The following is a 19,211-nucleotide window of genomic DNA, read 5'->3' as shown; positions in this document are numbered from 1 at the left end:
TCTTATGATGTTACCTGCCCTTGCTAAGCTCCCTGTGAAAGAGTAGACCTTTCTTCACCGCAAGCTGTTTGATTCTGACCTTAATATCTGTTGGCTTAATCCTAAAATAAATGAAAGTTCAGAAGCAGTATTCTCTGTCATATATTGCATTGTTCATTGGAGTTTACCTGGGCAAATAAGTATCACTACCACATGTTTTTTTTAGCAAGAATCTGTGGATGATTTCCATCTCCTTGTCTTAACTGGGAATCTGTGAATAAAGCTATTTATTAACCTCTTAGAGAAAGCCTTAAAAAATCACACCTATTTCCTTTTTTCAGAGATAGTAATGAAGAAAATAATGTCATTTCTTCTCAGTCTTGTTCCCATTGCTGTGCATTGTGCAGCACCACCACTGGAACTGGCATTTCATTTATGTGCAGTCTTGTTAGTAATCTTAGCAGAGAGGCTTAGGGCACTGTGATCTGCAGGGACCGAATGCATTTTCCTAGGCCTATGAGAAGGACTGCTGGCAGCATGGTGGGAAGAAAGCTTGTTTGGAGATCTGCAGCTGCAGGGCTGCCTCTGTCACCTTTCACCAGTGCCAGCTGGAAGGGTTTTGGGCAGGTGCATGGAGTGCATGGTGCTGTTCTCAGGGGAAAGGGAGCATTATTTGAGAGGATGCTACTGGTAGATCACACTGATGTTTCCATTCTCTCTTCCCCTCCCTCATATCTCCTTTCCATCCAGTCTGTGGTAAGCGTTACAAGAACAGGCCTGGGCTGAGTTACCACTATGCTCACACCCACCTCGCCAGTGAAGAGGGTGATGAAGCCCGTGAGCAGGAGACCCGCTCGTCCCCCGTCCACAGAAATGAAAACCACAAACGTGAGTAGGCTCTTCCCTTTGCCTTTGAGATCCTTTTCAGGGGTGTTATCTCCACCCTGTCTTTGCCTTGGGGAGGCTGATGTTATTGCCTAGCTCAGTTGTGAGTGATTGGGACGTGGATGCTTGGAGCTAATCAGCCACAGCTCACACGGGTGCTGGCTCAGCTAGTCAGGAATTCATTTCAAACCCAGCATTATCTCTGCAGCAAGTCACTTTTCCATTACTGCTCTTGTGGGGAGGAGGTGGCAAGGAGAGGGGGGAAAAGAAGAGATGGCCAAGCTGCCCATCGTCAAGCAGCCTCCCAGAGGCTCTTAGTAAGGATGCCGAAGAAATACACATCCAGTTGTTTCAGGGGGCTGCCTTTGTTTTGCCTTTAAATAAAAAATATTTGTCAATGTCTCAGTTTTTTAGTATGAAAATAACCACCTTTCTCCCTTATACCTTCACCTGCTGCATAAACAGCTTACCCTCAACTTTGACAAAAGCCTCTCTTTAGTTATGGTTTGACAATAGCTATGAAAACACATCAGTACTGGTCTGCAAGGGGGAGAGCAGGAACATGAAAGGAGAATGTGCCTCAATTTCCCACACTGGTACAGCGCTGAAAGAGATCTAAGTGGTCCAAATCTTTCTGTGATGAATCACATATGCTCGGTGTGAGCATAAGGTCCATCACCCTGTTTGACTGTCCCTTCTGTGCTCCTTAGGCACAGAACAGGAAGTCAAGGATACTGTGTTCTATTACTGATTTTTGCAAGTCTCCAGTCCCCTGTTTCTCAGTTTTACATACTATGTGATGTTTGCTGTGACCTTGGGATTTGTGTAGATAGCTTTTTTCACTTTCAAAAAGTTCTTTTGGATCAGCATATGATCTGTGTTATTTTAGTTCAAAGTAATAAAGCAATAAAATGCTTATAGGGAAAAATATGCAGGAAAACACTTTCTAATACCTTAAGAACTGCAAGAAATATGGAAGTAGGAAAACATTTTTTTTCTAAGCGGTATAATTGATAATTGTCCCCAGGGAAGTGTGGGAGGGGGTTTCCTTCCTCCAAAGCATCTGCTACTAGCCACAGTCTGAGCTTGAAGGACTGTTTAGTGTGATCCCATTTGGCAAGCTCTATGTTTCTGTCACTTTTATGCTCTACCTTTTAGTTATTCACATGTTTGGTAGATTCACAGTAAAAGTAATTTTGACTCCTCCAGCTGTTGATAAACTTGAGCTGTCAATGCACTAAGAGTGACTGCTTGGGCAGGAAAGGGAATGTCAGTGTTCACCCAGTAGCTTTTGTTTACTTAGCATTTACATCCATTTTGGGTTTTTTTTTGGTTGGTTGGTTGTTTTTTTCCTGTGCCTGAAGTAATCAGTAATAATTACATACCTGAGAGGAATATTGCAAATCTGTATTGAATTAATATTGATAATCGTCTTGCAATAGATACCCAAAAAAAGAAAAGTAGTGTCCTATACCCTGAATTCAGCTTGACATAGGTGCCAAGAGGTCTCAATCCTTGTGTCTGGTGCTTAGGAAATTACAGAAGTTAACAAGAAGAGCTAGAAGAGCTATGGTAATATTAGGAGCAGCTGACTTTGGCCCATGATAAAAAAGGTGCATTCTACACTGTGGGAACGAGTAGCATGAGAGCTGCTTGGGCTTGTGTTCCCCCTGAGCATGTGGCAAAAGGAAGCTGCTGATGCACAGATCTACAAGCAGGCGGAAATTTAGAACCATTGGGATAAACCTCTCTGATGCCCAGATTCCTGAGTGGAAAGAATAACCAGCCAGGAGCCAGTTAGCTATGGGCAACAGCCATGCAAATGTGCAGATCAGCCTTGGGGAAAGTCCCAGATGCTGGAAGGTAACTGTCCCAAATGGCTGAGCTGTCACAGTGGCTGTTTGTTCCTTCCCTGCCTGTTTGTTTGTTTAGAGCCTTGAGCTCAGATCTTGCATCTTTGCTCTTCCACTTGGCAATATTTAATTTATGCTGCCATTTATCTTCCATGTGAATGCTAATTGTCCACATTGCTAATGTGCAGTCATTAAATGGTCCCTTTGTATAGGGGGATGGTGGGGAGCCAGAGCATCAGGTCCTTCCTCTCCCCTAAGAACTGCTAGGCATGTGTTATGAATTAGATTTGACAGGTCTGCGGCATTGTAGGTCTCGAGCTTCAAGAGTCCTCTCTGCATGGGCTTAGGGGGTGGGGTAGGTGGGAGGGAGGGAAGGCAGGCAGATGTTAATCCAAACAGCTAATCCACAACCCACTGAGCAGGAGGACCAGAGATGTGGTGTAGAGTAGGATCTGGTTATTTGCTGAGCAGTGTGTCAGAGACATGAGCAGCCTGATTTAGAAGAGGCAGGGCAAATCAAAGCAGCCATTTGGAATTTGTTGTGCCCTCGGAGGTAAGCACCAGGTCAGTCAAGTTCAGGTGGGCAGCTGCAGCATGAACTTCCTTCCTCTGTACCCTCATCTCCTCTACAGCTTCCACTCCTTGCAGAACCTGCAGTAACAGCAGCCTTGGTGATGCAGGAGGGAGCAGGGCTTCTGCAGGATTCAACTGTTGGTGCCCTAACTGCTGCCAGATCAAGACCTGAAAGCCTCCCGTCTTTCTGCATATTCAGTCCCCTCTATTTCATGCACAGACCAATTTTAGGAGGTCAGAAAATTATCCAGAGATTGGAAAAGAGATGTAGATAGGAGGAACCTACCTAAAACTGAGACCCATTGAATAGGTGTTCATCAAAGAACTGGGACTGGCCCAAGTCCCACATCTCACCTCTTTGGCACATCTCACTGTCCTTGACTGTGTAGAAGGTTTGTCTGTTTACATCTCTTTACATCTCTCTCTTCTTCTGTTCTTTTTCACATAAAGATTACCTGTTGCAACATGAAAGATAGTTCAACAGTCAACACCCTAGCCTGTGTTTTGTTTGAGCTTTAGTGGCTTTTTATGCTTTATCTAGCCCTTTGACACAAATAAACAGCCCTTCCTCAGTGTCTAGTCTTGCCTCTGCCTATACAAACATTTATTTCTGACCTACTCTCTGATTTTGTTACCTGAGTATTGAACTGTGAAAAGCAAATTATAGAAAACCCTTTAAAAAGTCAACCTCCCATTTCCTCAACTCCACTGAAAAAGTAAATGATTCACATCATTTTCAGACTTTTCCTCTGCTGGCTTTTCCTCTACATGTTGGCACCAAGACCGTGAGATTTGTGAGCCCAGGGTGCATCCAAGCCTGCCACAAAACACCTGCTGTTTTATTCCTTCTCTCTCCATGGGTACAGGCCAGCTCTGGGGGCAGCTGGTGCTCACAAATTTTGAGGCACTTCTGATATAGGAATTACATTAGACTTCTATCTATTGAAATGTCTCTGTGAATGAGTGTACTAATATAAATGCTCTTTCTTAACTCCTGGGAGAATAGGACAGTGTGTCTACATGGAGAAAAACTTCCTCTCCTTTAAAGGAGAAGAGTTCTTAGTGGCATTTTGCTGTGAGAAATGTTGATTGCAGGTGGCTGTGCAGAAGCAGCAACGGAACAGCATCTTATGCCCACAAGCACTCTGGCCAATGACAATCCTAAATGAAGTACATTGTGCTGAGTGCAGGTTGATCCATTGTGCAATACATGTAGTTAAGGAGAATGCATTCCTGTGCCCTCCTGCCCCTCTGCTTGCTTAAGCATCTGCCCTGCAAAACCACCTGTGTACATGATTTCATGGCATCAGCCTGTTGTGCCCAGTTCCATCACAGATTTTATTGTGTGGATAAATCTCTACTGGAGAGACCAGCCAAAGTTGTTTGTGTACTCTAAGCATAATTGGATACCCAGTCTCCAGAGATAAAAAATTAATGTGCTAACCTCAGTGTGCCTCCAAGCTGTCCTCCAGCTTCCCCACACAGTCATCTTTGAAACATTTTTATTTCCATCCAGGCAGGGGGCTGGCCATGAATAAATGAGGAGAGTCAGCCCCTCAGTTGGAGACAAGCTGTTTGTTCCTCTCCACAAGCAGCATCAATTTGAAAAGCTACATCAGGCCTACTTTTCCCTGCCTCAGTGCTGATCCTTGCTGGGTCCATGGTGGGAGCTACTTCTGAATGCAAGGATGCATCAATGCCCACCTTGCAACAAGATACCCTGCAGCAGGTGCTTTTCAGTGAAAATATGTACATTATCTTGAGTTAACTTCTTAGTCATTTAATCTGTTTGGGTTTGTTCTCTTTTCAGAGTTTGTTTTCATAAGGAAAAACACTCAAAATGCTAAAAGAAACAGTAATGATTGGAGTGTTTGAACTGTGTAAAGATTTCCCTTAAATCCTTTTTGCAGCTGTAAATGACTGAGACTTTTGTGAGGGTATTTTGCAATGCTGATTTAAAAAATAGATCAGTTGTTTAGAGTTATGGCATAGTGGAAAATCCCAAAATCATCTCCTATGTCGACAGAGAGCTAATCTGCAACCCACTTTTTTGTTTGTTTTGATTGGAGTCACGGGGTGGTTGTTTTGGTAATTTGGTGTTTCTTTTCTATACTGCCTGGACAAGGACTAAAATGTTGCTGTTGATGTGCAACTGTCATTGAAGAGAAGCACCGTGTGCTTCTCAGTAGTTCTGGAAAATATTTCCAACCTGACTTATTGGTTTTTGAAACACATGTGTTGCTTCAACAGCACGTCAGCTCTCGATTTAGGATTAATGTATTTGTACAAATACATCATTAATGTATTTGTAGGGTTTTTTTCCTTTTTCTATCTCCCTGCTTTTTCTGCCTTATTTTTTTCCTTCTCTATGTAGAATTTGAACCAAGTAAAATCCAAATGCTTTGACTGAATTTGAACTGAATAGGTTCTCTCTGCCTTCTCACACTCCTCCAGTGAGTAATTTCCAGGTAAAAGCCTGCAAGATGTTGTAGGGACCTAATTCATGGCACTTGCCATTCTCACCTGAATATTGAGGGATGCTGCCAGATGGGGCTGTATATTGGGCATTACAATACCTTCTTGAGGTGGGATATATTATTCCGTTAGCCGATGGGAATGATGTGCTTCAGTGGCCAGGCACCAAGTCTCTACAGAGGTACCCCTTAAAGTCAGGAAATCTGTATGTTAGACTCTTTTGTCTGCCTACTCCGTATTTCCTACTCTAGTGCTCGTGGGGCGCTAGACAGTTACAATGTTTTACTCCTAGCAGTGGGCTTTTGGCTGATACTTTAGGAGTTCCTGCAGAAGACTCTATAAGGTCAGTGCACAGAAATTCTATTAAATGCTGCCTTAAGGTGGAGGAACACTGATTCTCTAAATCTACTGAATCCAATCAGTTGATGCTATATTTTCCTAGCTGTACCTTCCAGCTACCTAGCTCACCTTCCACCTCTTTCATTAGCTGTTCAACTTAGGGGCCACACTGATTCCTGTTAAAGAGATGATCAAATGATCTTCCTTTCCCCACACTTAGAGGCTTCCTCTGACTTTTACAGATGTACCTCCTTTTTCTAGCACTTTTTGTAGTGCTCCTTGGCTGCACTTCTCTGTGAGCAGGGGCTGTAGGAAAGTAAACCTTTCAGAGTTGCTAAAAGTTGTGCAAAAGCAACAACTTCTTCTATCCCCACACTACTAGCTAACTCAAAAAACGAGATAAAATCCAGTTACTAGAGAGACCTGGCAATACTTTGGATGGGTGGTTTGCAGCACCTCTCAGTAGCATATCCTGCTTCTCTGGCTGCCAGCAAAAGGGCATGCCCATCCCATGCGAGGGAGTGCAGCGTGGGGAACCAGATCTAGTGGAGGCCATGGGGCTGTGCAGACTGATTAGCAAAACTCTGGGAACAGAACACCAGCCATTTCCCAGCGTTACACCCAAGTTCCAAGTGTGTTTGGTAGAAAAACAGCACCACATTGACACAGACGTGCCGCCTCCAGCCTGCTGCAGGGCCCTGTATCAAGTGCCCCAACACTTCCCAGTTTCGGGCCAGCCAACATGCTTATCTCTGGTGCTAACAACAGAGTAAGTGACTGGCAATTTCCTCTCATTCAGTTTGATTTACACTTCTTCCTGAAAAACGGCAATGAAAAACCCATGCACTTAATTTACGGTGAGGAGTCTGCAGAAGTAGCTGCGCACATCCCTGCCTGACTGCGTCCGTGTGAGAGAGCAAGAGCCTCGAGCACCCTTGAGCTGTGCATGGCCTGCTCCTCACCACAGAAGCAGCTGTGTTCTTTTATTGTTCCTCCCCAGGGTCTAGCCTTGAGCACAGAAGCAGCTCCCTGGTCTGCCTCTCTGCCCACCATTGCCTGCTGTACCCAGCAATAACAGGGACAGAAGGGGCTGCATGCCCGGCCAGCCATCTCCCTCCTCTTCCATCAAAGAAAGCCACAGTCCAGGCACTGCTTTTCTGTTTCCTTCTCCTTAAAGCCATGTTTTCATTTAATCATCAGAGTGTAATTTCTCTCGTGAGCCTGCGTGGCCTGCACTGAGCCGTTCTGAGCAGCAAGCGGAGGGGCCGCGCTGCGATTCCTTACCCTGGAGAGCCCAGGCAGGCGGGTGGCAGGGCCGGCGCAGCCAGCCCGGCCCGCGGTCACCATGGAGACGGGCCAGGCCTGCCAGGGAGGAGCGCTGGCGGCCGGGGGGGCGAGGACGGGCACATGGAGACGTGGTTGGGATTATCTGTCACCGAACCTCCAAGGGGCCTGACGACTGCGAGTGCAGGCTGTTGGCTGGCGTTCTCCTGCTCAGGCAGACAGACATTGGACTTGCCCTTTGCCAGGGAGAAAAAGGGAGGAGCTGGAAAGGAAAACTGGCCCCATCTCAGACAAAGAGTCTTGTAAATTAAACAAAAAATCCCAACAAACAAAACACCAACAAAAACAGCAAGTCCACCCCTTTTCCTCCATCGTGAAGTGCACTGGCTTGACTCAGGCCTACATGCAGGGTCCTGTGGTCTCTATTGTGTTCTGAAGATTCTTGTTGCAAACAGAGTAAATGGCCTGATTCAAAGCCCTTTGAATTGAATTGAAAACCTCCAGTGTGCTTTACTGGTTTTGGATCAAACCCAGAAAACAGGTAAGAGCTGGACAAAGTGTACTAGGAAAAATCCCTTTGTGAATGCATGTATCTCTGACTGTAGCCAATTCACTGTAATCATTGAAAGAAATGATGCACATTGAAATAAATGATCCACACCCCAGCAGCGAGGCACTCCATGCATTCTCCGTCACCTTCCCAGCAATGTGGGTATGACAAAAAACAGGGATAAAATGCTGCCAAACCTAGATGCATATCTTAAATTATGGTTCAATATTGTGCTGTATTACCTACAGGCTGAAGAAATATATGTGACAGTGATTTTTTTTTATCCAGGAGCAGAAAACCAGTATTGCTTTTAAGCACTGGTTCCACCTCACAAGTTTTTGAAGATTGTGACCCAAATAATCAGAATAATTTCACATAGAAATCAGAAAAATGCATAGATATAAGGTTCTATTTATTTGGGGGTTTGTCTGTATATATTTAAGGGTTACGTTTTGAAGAAAAACTATTTAAAATATCTGTACTCTGAATTTTGTGTTTAAAAAGCAGAGACAAGAATTCCTTCGTCTGGACTTGCCTTCCATCCAAGATATTTTCTGCAGCCCTGAGAAGTAGAAAACTTCTACTTCTAATCTCTAAAAGGAGATTTTTATTGAGTCATGTGGCTCCAGGAGATGATGTAGAAAAGAAAATTCCTCATTTCTTGATGTTATTTCATTATAAGCAGCTTGCTTTTATTATTAAACTGAAACTATGTGGAAGATAACTTCCAGGGTTTTTTTGATTTCTTGGGAGGGGTGAAGGGAAGTTAGAATTCTCTTCAGAGCTTCTGCCTTCAAAATCAAGAATGCACATAAGGTATTTTATATATTTAAACTCAGTCAACTTGTTTAGTTTTCAGGTTTTGTCTACAGAACAAAGTTACTGTGTGATATACTACATAATTTATGTAATTTAACAAACTTTGCTAAAAGACTACTGTGAATGATGATACCATATTTTAAGTAGTTCTTTATTCTGCTCAGCTTGTTATAGCTTGAAATTAACTTGATTAGGCTGAGAAGAAAAAAAAAGTTTCAGAGTAAGTGCATACCAAATTTATTTGGAAATACTGACTTTATTTTCACTCTGCATCCTGTCTTCACGTGAATCACCGTTCAGGTTCAGGGAAGATATTATTTGAACTGTACAGATCTTTCCATGTCTCTCCTTAATCCATTTTTTAAGTTTTAAAGTATTTTTAAAAATTTTTATATTCAATTTTAGGGGAGATGTAGATGAAGGCATCTACATTCTACATGCAGGTTTCATCAAAAGATGAAGACATTCATCTTTTGATGAAACCTAAAAACAACCCTAAGTTGAAATGGCAAGAGGCACTGATTTAAGTACACCTCCTATAAGCAAACTTTAGCTCAGGCAATACTCAAAGCTTCTCGGAGCTTTTGATCTGTTTTTGCAGTTTGCAATGTAAAAGAAAATCGGAGGAGTTTTGAGTAAGATAGGACAAGGCCATGGCTGGTTTTCAAGCCATTCCTTTAAAACAGTTTCTAATTATGGGTGAGTTTGGGTTTTTTTTTAACCAAGTCCTTGGAGGCAGTCACCTCATCTAAATGAGTCAACTCGCTGCTAGGGAGTTATTTCTTGCTAGTTGAGCTATTTTACTTAAACTTGCACCTTCTATTTGTTGATCACCTTATGCAAAAAGTGGATACCTAGTTAATTACTATGTCTCAGATGAAAAGCAGCAACATTTCTCCATAGGAAATTGTTTTTTCTTGTGAATCCATAGTTTTATTGATTTAGGGGTGAGATTAGGGTCGGGCTTTTCCTGCGTGATACCCTGTTCATGAAGATTGCATGTTAAATCTTGCCATTTTTCCTTTGTTCTCTTATTCCTTCTTCATTTGTTAATGACAGTAAAATAGAACTAGAAACTCTGAGGATATATGCAAAAAAAAGTTCCTTTCAAAGTAAGGAAAGGAACTTTTTCTGCCATCGGAAAATCTCTTTATTCTCAAACCTTCTGTGATTTAGCCTGTGACTTAATTCACTGTATGGTACTGATCAAGAAAATAAGCTAAGTCAGGTTTGGTTCTTGTTTTTGCACATGTTAGAAAAAAAAAATTGAAGAGAATAACATTGCCTGGCTTATTTGGCTTTAGAGATACATCATTTAAGATATCATTAATGTAACTTTGGGAACTTCTCATCTGTCTATGACTTTTTAGGCCTGATATCTCTATCACACTCTACTGAGCCAGCTTAATAAGTGAACACAGAGACACTCAGATTAAAAATTAAATAAATTGGAAGAAAACAAGGAAGAAAAGAAAGGGGGGAACAAAGAAAAGAAAGAGAAGAAAGAATAAGAGAAGAGCAATCAAACCCAAAGTTTATTCCCTTTCCAGTGGTTTGGGAGAATCCCTTCAGCTTTATCATACTCAGCAAATACCCTCCATCTCTCTCACACAATGCAGATGAATTGAGCAGTGTAGGTATTTTTGAGTCCCCCTGTCCCATTTCCAGTTTGACAGTCAGTGGATCTTATGGTCATAATCAATGTGTAAATAAATTTAAGTCACTATATACAGAGTGTTAATTATACCACTGTGAGCAGTGGTAGAAGTGAAGCTCTTTCCTAGGTCTGCTGGCTGGCACCCTGACTGCTTCTGCTTGTTTTTACTTGTGGTCTTGCCACAGGATTTTTGTGTGTCTGAGAATAAGCCAGTTTACCACTCTACCTCCAAGTCTTTCAGCTTTAAAATGCAATGCAACCTCACCACGAGACTTAATTAGGGTCCAGAACACTTAGGTTAGATTCAATGGCAAAAGAGGCTTTTGATCTCACTGAAGGTTAATAATAGGATCTTCATATCTGTAAGGCACTTTAAGAAACTTGGATGAAAGGTGAAATAATTTAATAAGGGACAACAACAAAAAAGTCACTGGATTCTGAGCTTGCTGAGTTTGCACTGCACATGGACTCTCTGTAGATGCAGAATAATATAAAGAGGTAATTACTTAACTTTTTGAAAATGGAGCTGCAGTGGGAAATATAAATGCTAGGGAGGTCTGTTTCTTATACACAAAATATGTATTAGCAACAACTTTATGATCATTTTGTTACAGCTCTTAAAATGAGCCAGTGTGCTAGACTTCCACCTGGTTCCTGTTCTTTTTTTGCTTATCTTGCATTTATTAAATGCCTTCCTGGAACAGACAAAATGCTAATCTTAACACTGGAAGCTTCTCTCTTTTTTTGAGGAAGTTGGGAATCTGTCAACCAGGATCATTTCAGAGCAAAGTCCATTGTTTAGTAAATACTGTCAGGATCTCCATGACCACAGAGGAAGATAGTATTTGCAGTCTTATGGGTTTTAATTTTCCTCTTAATTTCACCTTACCTGGAATCTTTTAGTTACCAATCTTCAAAAGTTCAGCTGATCAACACCTGGAAATAAATGAATAACTAGATGCACCCAAACCAGAAAAGCAGATTGAACTTGGAGGAAATTTTAATTTTAAGTGTATGTCTTGGACTGCTACCAGAAGCCCTTTAGAATGTCATTGTTCTTCGGGGGAAATTTGAATGTTGACAAAAAGACCGTTAATAAAGGCTGTCAAAACATCTGTTAAAAATCTGCAAGTTACAAAATATGCATTAAAAAGATAATTAAATAAAGATGGTACAGTTTAAAGTTCTTCATTTTCTCATTTGTAAAGTTCATGCAGTAGGCTTAGGCCAGGTATACCTACTGGCATATAGGCTGGATTTTTTATGTTAAAAGAAAGAAAGAGCAGCCATTACCTCCACTCCCTTCCCCAGTTCATAGTTAGAGTGTACAGGAAGATGTTTTCCTTTTCTGGAGAGCAGAGGAGGGAAATGGCAGTTGTGAGCAAGAAAAAAAGGACATTGCTGTTCTGCTCAACTAAGAGGAATGCAGAAGACCTCTGCCCTTCTCTTCTTCCAAAGGGATCTGCATCCTCCTTTACTTAAGATCAGTATGTGTCTGCTCCTTTCCAAATATTCCTAGCTGGAAAATAATAATATAATCTTGTTCCTTTTTTCCTGCCTGAAAAAGTCTTTAACTCTGCTGGCTGGGATGTCTGCCCAGGCTCACTGTGCACCTGTGCTTGGTGCTAGTGCAGTGTTGGACCCTTCCTGCTCATCCAAGGGAACATGACTGCTGCAGGGGCCTTAAGTCTTGGGTGAAACATCTCCAAATGGCTTTGCCTGTGAATATTCAGGAGCTTTTGAACCAACCTTCTGGCTAAAGACACCCTGCTACTTAGAGATGTAGGCCCCTAAGAAGCTACTTGAAATAAAACCAGTAAGGATACCTATCCCCCCATCTTTCCACTGTTGATTTTTGAGTTTTGGAGACTGTATTTTTCCTTTATGAATTTGTGTTTTGTGGGATTATGATGATGACTGCTGCCTGAAAAACCAAATTTGGCTTACTGACAACATAGGTCTTATCCTGCCTTAGGGATTGCCTCTATACCTGTATGTTACAAGTCCCTGAACTGTAAAGGCATATCTGGAAGCATGTCCTTGAGAAGGAGCAGCCTGGCTGGGATTATAAAGGAAATAGTAAAGGGCATTTCAGGCAAAATAGATACAACCCAGGGTGTACTTAAAATGGAGGTGGTTTTTGCAGTTCACTTTTTGTTCTGATTGACAATGTTTTGGGAAGACTGTGCCCTGCAGACTCACTGAGCTAACACCATATCAAGGATGAGGGGCAAATGTTCAAGTGAATGCTCTTGTAGTAAATCTGATTTCTAACCCAACTACAGCCCAGAAAGGACCAGATGGGGTCATCATTCCCAATAACTACTGTGACTTCTGCCTCGGAGGCTCCAATATGAACAAAAAAAGTGGCCGGCCTGAGGAACTTGTATCGTGCTCAGACTGTGGGCGCTCTGGTAGGTGACTCCTTCTTGCATCTTTCTTGTACAAAAGTTTTTGTGATTTGGTTTTTGCACCTTCTGAAGATTTTGAAGAAAGGCATCATATTTGGGAAGGGATTGAAGATGGAATCTTACCTCTTCTCTGTGTTTGTGGGAAAGAATGACTGAAAAAATTGTATATTATAAAACCCATTGTTGGATTCACATATTTAAGCTAATGGGGTCTTATGAAATAATGAAGTTTTAGTTTATTTATTGGCTTTTGGGAACACTGGTACATGTACTAGTTGTTCTTCATATGGAAGGAGAAAATCTTATGACAATTTTACAGAATGGCCTCTGTCTTTAAATGCTGTAATTACAACTATAAATTACTTACAAGATATATGAAAGTTGCATGACAAGCATTCCCATTGATTACACATTTCATGCATTTCTTCATCCAAAAAAGAAAGAGGGAGAAAATTACAGGGTAGGTATGGGGCTAGCTGTCAAGAATTATCCTCTTATAAGATGACTATCATTAGTTTTGTTTAAAGAGGTTTTTATTTCTCCCTTCCCTTCTCTCTTTTTAAATGTAGGCAATTGTGTCTTTTCCAATTTGAGTTGTCTTTATTTCTGGGTTGTTGTTTTCTTCCCTCCTTTCTTAGTTTTTTAAATTTTATTTTCTTTCTCTTTTTTGGACAATTTTATACCAGCTGGACAGTTATTTATAGCTCACATTGGAGGTAGTGGTGATGGTAGAGGGAACTGGGAGACAACTGCATATTCCAGCATTGGTCCAAGTTTCCACTTGTGATATTTTTGTTTTGTGATACTAGTGGTAATAAGATGGTGATATAGAAATCTGAAAACCAAGGAGGTCTTGAAATTCAGTATGAATGCTGCTCCTTCTATACTGTAGTCACTGAAAGATGTCTGTTGCTTCATGGCTGAAATGTGATGTGAAATGTTCTCGTGCCAAGGAAATGGCCTTTTTATGCTCCTGCAGAAATTCATTGTAAGCCTATTACCACATATAATGGGAGAACGATTAGACTCTCACTGACATTGCTTTCTGCAGTTGTTGTGACCTCTGAAGAAATTCTGAAATTACACTGGTCACCAGAGGATCAATGGCAACTCCTTTGGTTTTCTCCAGGGGCATCCTTACGAATGCTGTGCAGTCAGAGACATGGACCTTTTAGTGCACACATCATTGCTTCTACTAACTAAAAGGGAAAGTCCATGGGGTCTGTGGTGCCATCTTGGAAGATTACTGCCCTTTGCCTTGATTGTTATATTTCAATATAACTAATTTCAGCATTGTCCTGATATGGCACAGTGAGATGGAGCCATATTTTATTGCTACTTAAACATTGTTATGGTGGTTATATCAGATTGCAACACAAATACATTAATTCCCTTGATTCCTTAGTGTGATAGAACAAGTAGATCAGCCTGTAGCCTAAACTGCGCCAAATCAGTTCCATTAAATGCCATCCTTGTACAAATTCTGACCCACTTGGGTCATTCATAGGGTCTGCAATGCTGTGACTGATGTGTGATGAAAGTGATTAAGGTATAACCACACACTAATCTGTAAACTAAAACAATGAAACCTCTTTGGTGGCTGCCATCTTTCTCTTTTATAATAAAGGAGAATATTTTCATTATACTGAAAGAGAGGTCATGGAAATTATATTGCTTCTTCTGTTCACAAAGTCAGTAAAATCACATTTCTACAATATGGTTTATCTGCCAATTATTTTGTTATATCCATTTTCTTTTTTGTGAACAGGATTTACTTCTTTCTGTCTCAAGCAATGCAGTGAACTTGTTATATGGCTGATTCCTGTAGCTGGAGCAGGGACCCAACAGTTGGTTGCCTAATTACATGCTACTGTTTGTGAATAACAAAATAGCTGTTCCCTAAAATCTCACACTTCAATTTGGTTGGGGCACAAGAGATATCTTTTTCTCTACCATTCCTAAAGAAGGAATTTGAAGGTCATACTATTAATCACATAAAAAGTTTGTCTGAGAGAGAAGACAAATCTCAATTTCACAGATTTCAGCATTTTACGTCTCTTTTTAGGAGTCTTCTTATGGTTGTTGTTACCATTATTGGTATTGTGTGGAGAATCTCCTGTTCCATCTTGAAAGTTGGATTGACTCACACAAATCTGAACTTTCCAGTGTTTCCCAAGATGGGTTACTTCTCAGTTGTTTTAGTTGTTGAACTGTATATATTAGTTTTGTTTTGTTTTTGTTTTTGTTTTTGTTTTTGTTTTTGAAGGACATGCCATGACATTTGTATTAAAGTATTGGTTCAGGTTACTTTCACTTAGTCTTCAAAATGTATTTAATTTTGTCTACAGAGGAGGTGCTTTAGGATTAGGTGAAGAATGGGGATAAAAAGTAGTCCTGAGGTTGATGAGGTATCTAGTGGTTTACACCTCTCTAGCAGAACATTTGGGACTGTTGATGCCGTTGTGCTTAGAGCTAACAGTGTCTCATTACTTACATGGTCTAAAAATATTTTAAAATTGATCTAAGTAATCATGAGGAAATATTTTACGGTCTTTTGAAGAGAGGAAAATGTGATTAACCCTTTCGCTGCTGTAGCTATGGGCACCTGTGGTCTTTGTAGATTTTTTTCTTGGAAAGAGAGACTGATCCTTTGTTATTTTTCTTACTGCAGTTCTACCTATGCTATGTTGTTGGGGTGCGCGGGCACATACAAGCACACACCTATGAGCTTGATAGTCTGACTTGCTTAATGATAATGAAAATGATGAAAAAAATTATGATGATGATGATGATGCCTGTTGCTTAACCCATGTGCTGATATATTCATCATACATGTCAGCTCATTTGGGAAGAGAAGGCAGGAGGGACGAAGCAGCGCCAGCACGCACTACGGAGGACTTGTTCGGTTCCACGTCAGAAAGCGACACCTCGACCTTTCATGGCTTTGACGAGGACGATGCAGAAGAGCCTCTCTTGAGCCGAGGAGGTGGCTGTGGTGGCAGGTCTCCCTCTGCAAACAAAAAGGGCGGCTGCTAAAATAACTAAAAAGACACAGAAACTCTGAGCTGTCCTTTTCACTACTAAGATTATTATTACATTTTTCATTTTTTAGGTCCTCTTGGGTTTTTGGTTGGTTGGTTTTTTTCCTCCTCCCCCCCCCCCTTTTTTTTTGGTTTTTTTTTGGTAATTTTTGTTATTTTTGTTATGTTTTCCCTGTGGGGGTGTACACTGAAAGCACAAGCATTTAAAGCTCTTGACAACTACTTTGAAGAGACAGAAGGTTTTTGATTTTCCTGTTTTGTTTTTTTTCTTTCGCTTTTTTTTTCACTTTAATTTGGTTTTATCACATCTCCCCTCCTTCTCTTTCTCTTTGGAAACATAAAAAGTGGATTTAATATTTTTTTTAATAGTGAGCAGAGTTGATTTTCTTGTCTTTTAATATATATATATCAGCAAACCACAAAAATACAGATGGGTTGGAGAACAGAAAGTAAACCCAAATAATTTTTTTTAATTATTATTATTATTATTTATATATTCTATGTATTATTAGAAAAAACTACTTTTAAATAAAAAAATAGAAAAAAAACCAACAAAAAAGCAATGGATGTCTACTTGGTAATAGAACTGTTTCTAGAGAACCACTGTGGGCGGACTCTATCAGGGGACAAGGAAACCCTTGATGTGATGGCATCTGTGTCTTGAGATTTTGCACTTACTGTAGCATGGGAAGTCTGGCTCTTCTCATACATCTGCTACGCTACAGCCTGAAAATACAAGCAGCACCATCAAAGACCATGGCCTTGGGGAACACATTTCCATCTCCTTTGGACACCTTTACACTCAATAAATCTCCTTTCTGCATCCCTTCATGTCTTCCCCACACCGTTCCACTTTTTTTTTCTTTTCCTTCACCTTTCACTTGATGGACAACAATTTCCAAGCATAGAGATGGAATATGAATGGCAAGTCATAGACATCACAGAAAAAACAAAAGGAGGAGCAGAATCCTGGAAAAAATGACGTGGAAAAATACCTCACCTATTCTTTTCTTTCAATTTTTAAATTTCAATTCACAGCATTTTTTCCTGTGTTGCCCTGTTTTTTCTCTCTGTAGTGTCTCACAAGACACTTTATTTGCTTTTTAATGGCTTCTTTTGAAATAAACCAAAGCAATACTAATTAAAGTTCCAAGGGCAATGGAGAAGAGAGTGACTCCCATCCCAGCGACTTTCCCAGAAAGGAGGAAACATGCAGCAGGATTTGAAAGGTATGTCCGAGCTGAAATGTCTTTCACTCAATTGTGAAATTTCTTGCCCTGGCTTTTCAGCAGACCCCTGACTGAGCTTTGTTGTAGCAGCAAGTCCCATGGATTAAATTGTATTATACATATGGGCCACATTCATGCCCCTGGTGAAACTAATGGAAGTTCTGTGAGAGCAGGATCCACACTTGCGTACAGTCAGAAGTGATGCAAAAGGACTCAGTGTGTAGTGTCCTAGTGCAGGCAAAAATCTCCCTGGAGCAGGGGCAAGGTTAAGTTCTAAAGATCTATTTTTACTGATGTACATAATGCAAACAGGGTGAAATCATGACCTGATTAAGGGCAAAGGCAAAAGAGATATTTCTCTGGACAGTGCCTAATCCTTAAACTGTAGGTATGTGTTATTGATACCACAGTAAAAGTCTTAGCCTTGCAATAAGGAATTTGGATATGTACAATGAAACAAGCCAGACCAAATGGACTCCATTTTTCCTGCTTCTTTGCTAGGGTAGTCTGTCTGTGAGAGAAATTTCAACTCCCTCCTCCACCTTCCAACCTTGTAGAAAAAAGAGAAATAATTCAGTCTCTTGATTTTTTTATTGTTCTCTTTAGACATGGAATGAGCAGTGGCTAAATTCTGCTTTTAGATATACAGGCAGAAATCCGAATATAAGCTAACTGATGTCTAGATTACATTAACAATCCACCTTCAGGATGCTGTTAGAAAACATTACAAATTCCTTTGTATGTGTACATCAAAGGACAGTGCATGCCAGAGCCATGCACATTTGGCAGGAGAGAGCCTTGTTTAAGCTTTCCCCATTTTGACAATTCTTTTCTGTTGCTATTGTGTTGCTCCTGATTTATTATAATCAATCAAGTGTCAAATCAATTATATTTTGACATAATGCTGTCAATGAGAAGTGTACTTCAGCTGATAAAAACATTCATTTCTTCCACAACCAGTCCTTTTTTTTCATCCGAAATAGTGCAAGATAAATAGATAATGTTTTGCTACTCTGCTGTATTTACTAAAGCTCAGTCCTTGCAGCACCTGAATTAGGAAGCTGAAACCTATGCAAGTCCATCTTTCTGAAGAACTCCCATCACTGTAAAAACTGCAGAACAGGCATACTCTAAATGGAGTTTTTCCAAGTGGAGTCCTTAACATTGTCTTTTGTGAACCATGCCTAACTCATTGTGGGCTCTTTTGGAATACAAACAATAATCAGATGCCCATAATTCATTAAGTCTTGAATTAGTTTCACAAGTGCAGTTACTATAACAATGCATACAGTCTTAATCTTTTTGCAACACAACCACCCATCTTTGTGACAACTGGGTAGCACAGTACCCTCAGAAAGAAGCCACGACAGCTCATGAAGTGCATAAAAATTGCCAGCTGACATTTATTACAGATAGCATAGAAAATATCCTCACAGTTATTTATATCATTACTGTGTACACGGATGCTCACTCATTCAATACAGTCCTAAAAGACCAAGTAAGATAATATTAATTCACTTTTATGTAGTGAGAGTAGTTCTTGAATTCCTCAAGATGCCTTATGGGATTGAGATAACCAACATGAGTTTAGTCCAGCAGGATGAGCAGTGTGGTGCTGACCATAAGAAGGCTTTGATCATAGTGAGGAAATTAGGATGTAGAGTTGGAAGCTAAAAGAGTACTTGTTTAAGCTAGGTTGTAAAGTAGAGTTAGTGGTGAATATGGCATGGAGTGATAATATGGAAGTAAAATATTCTCAGGATATGTAGTGCTGGAGTGAAGGCTGGGAACAGGGAAAGAAGGTTGGTAGTTCCTGAGCTGAAGGAAGATGAAAGCAAAGCAAAGGGGCTGCTGCGCAAGACCCTCTCATGAGGGGAAAATGACAATGTTAATTAGGCAGAAATTATATAGGAGAATGTTTCATAAGTGAAATTAAAAAAAAAAAAAAAAAAAAAAAGAAAGGACTCTGACAGTAGCATAACCAACTCAGAAATGAGAGAACTGCACAGTGTCAATTGTATCTTAAAGGGCACATAGGTCCCAAACCAAACTAGGGAGGCATAAAAAAAGTTTGCAATGTGAATTCTGTTTTGTAACTAGACATTTATATTTGAAA

General features: G+C 40.6%; 1 protein-coding gene across 1 annotated transcript in view; it reads left to right on the top strand.

The window, feature by feature from the left end:
* The window catches only part of DPF3 (double PHD fingers 3), a 93,298-nt gene that overhangs the window by 46,601 nt on the left and 27,486 nt on the right, over positions 1 to 19,211 (top strand). Inside the window, exons 7-8 of the mRNA XM_005417550.2 lie at positions 730 to 867; positions 12,700 to 12,828. Coding sequence (XP_005417607.1) covers positions 730 to 867; positions 12,700 to 12,828 — 267 coding nt within the window. The remainder of the gene's footprint in view (positions 1 to 729; positions 868 to 12,699; positions 12,829 to 19,211) is intronic.

This window comes from Geospiza fortis, unplaced genomic scaffold, assembly GCF_000277835.1.
Source record: "Geospiza fortis unplaced genomic scaffold, GeoFor_1.0 scaffold54, whole genome shotgun sequence".
Taxonomy (NCBI): Eukaryota; Metazoa; Chordata; class Aves; order Passeriformes; family Thraupidae; genus Geospiza; species Geospiza fortis.
Note: the sequence above shows the minus strand (reverse complement) of the source record. Positions and strands in the feature narration are given on the sequence as shown.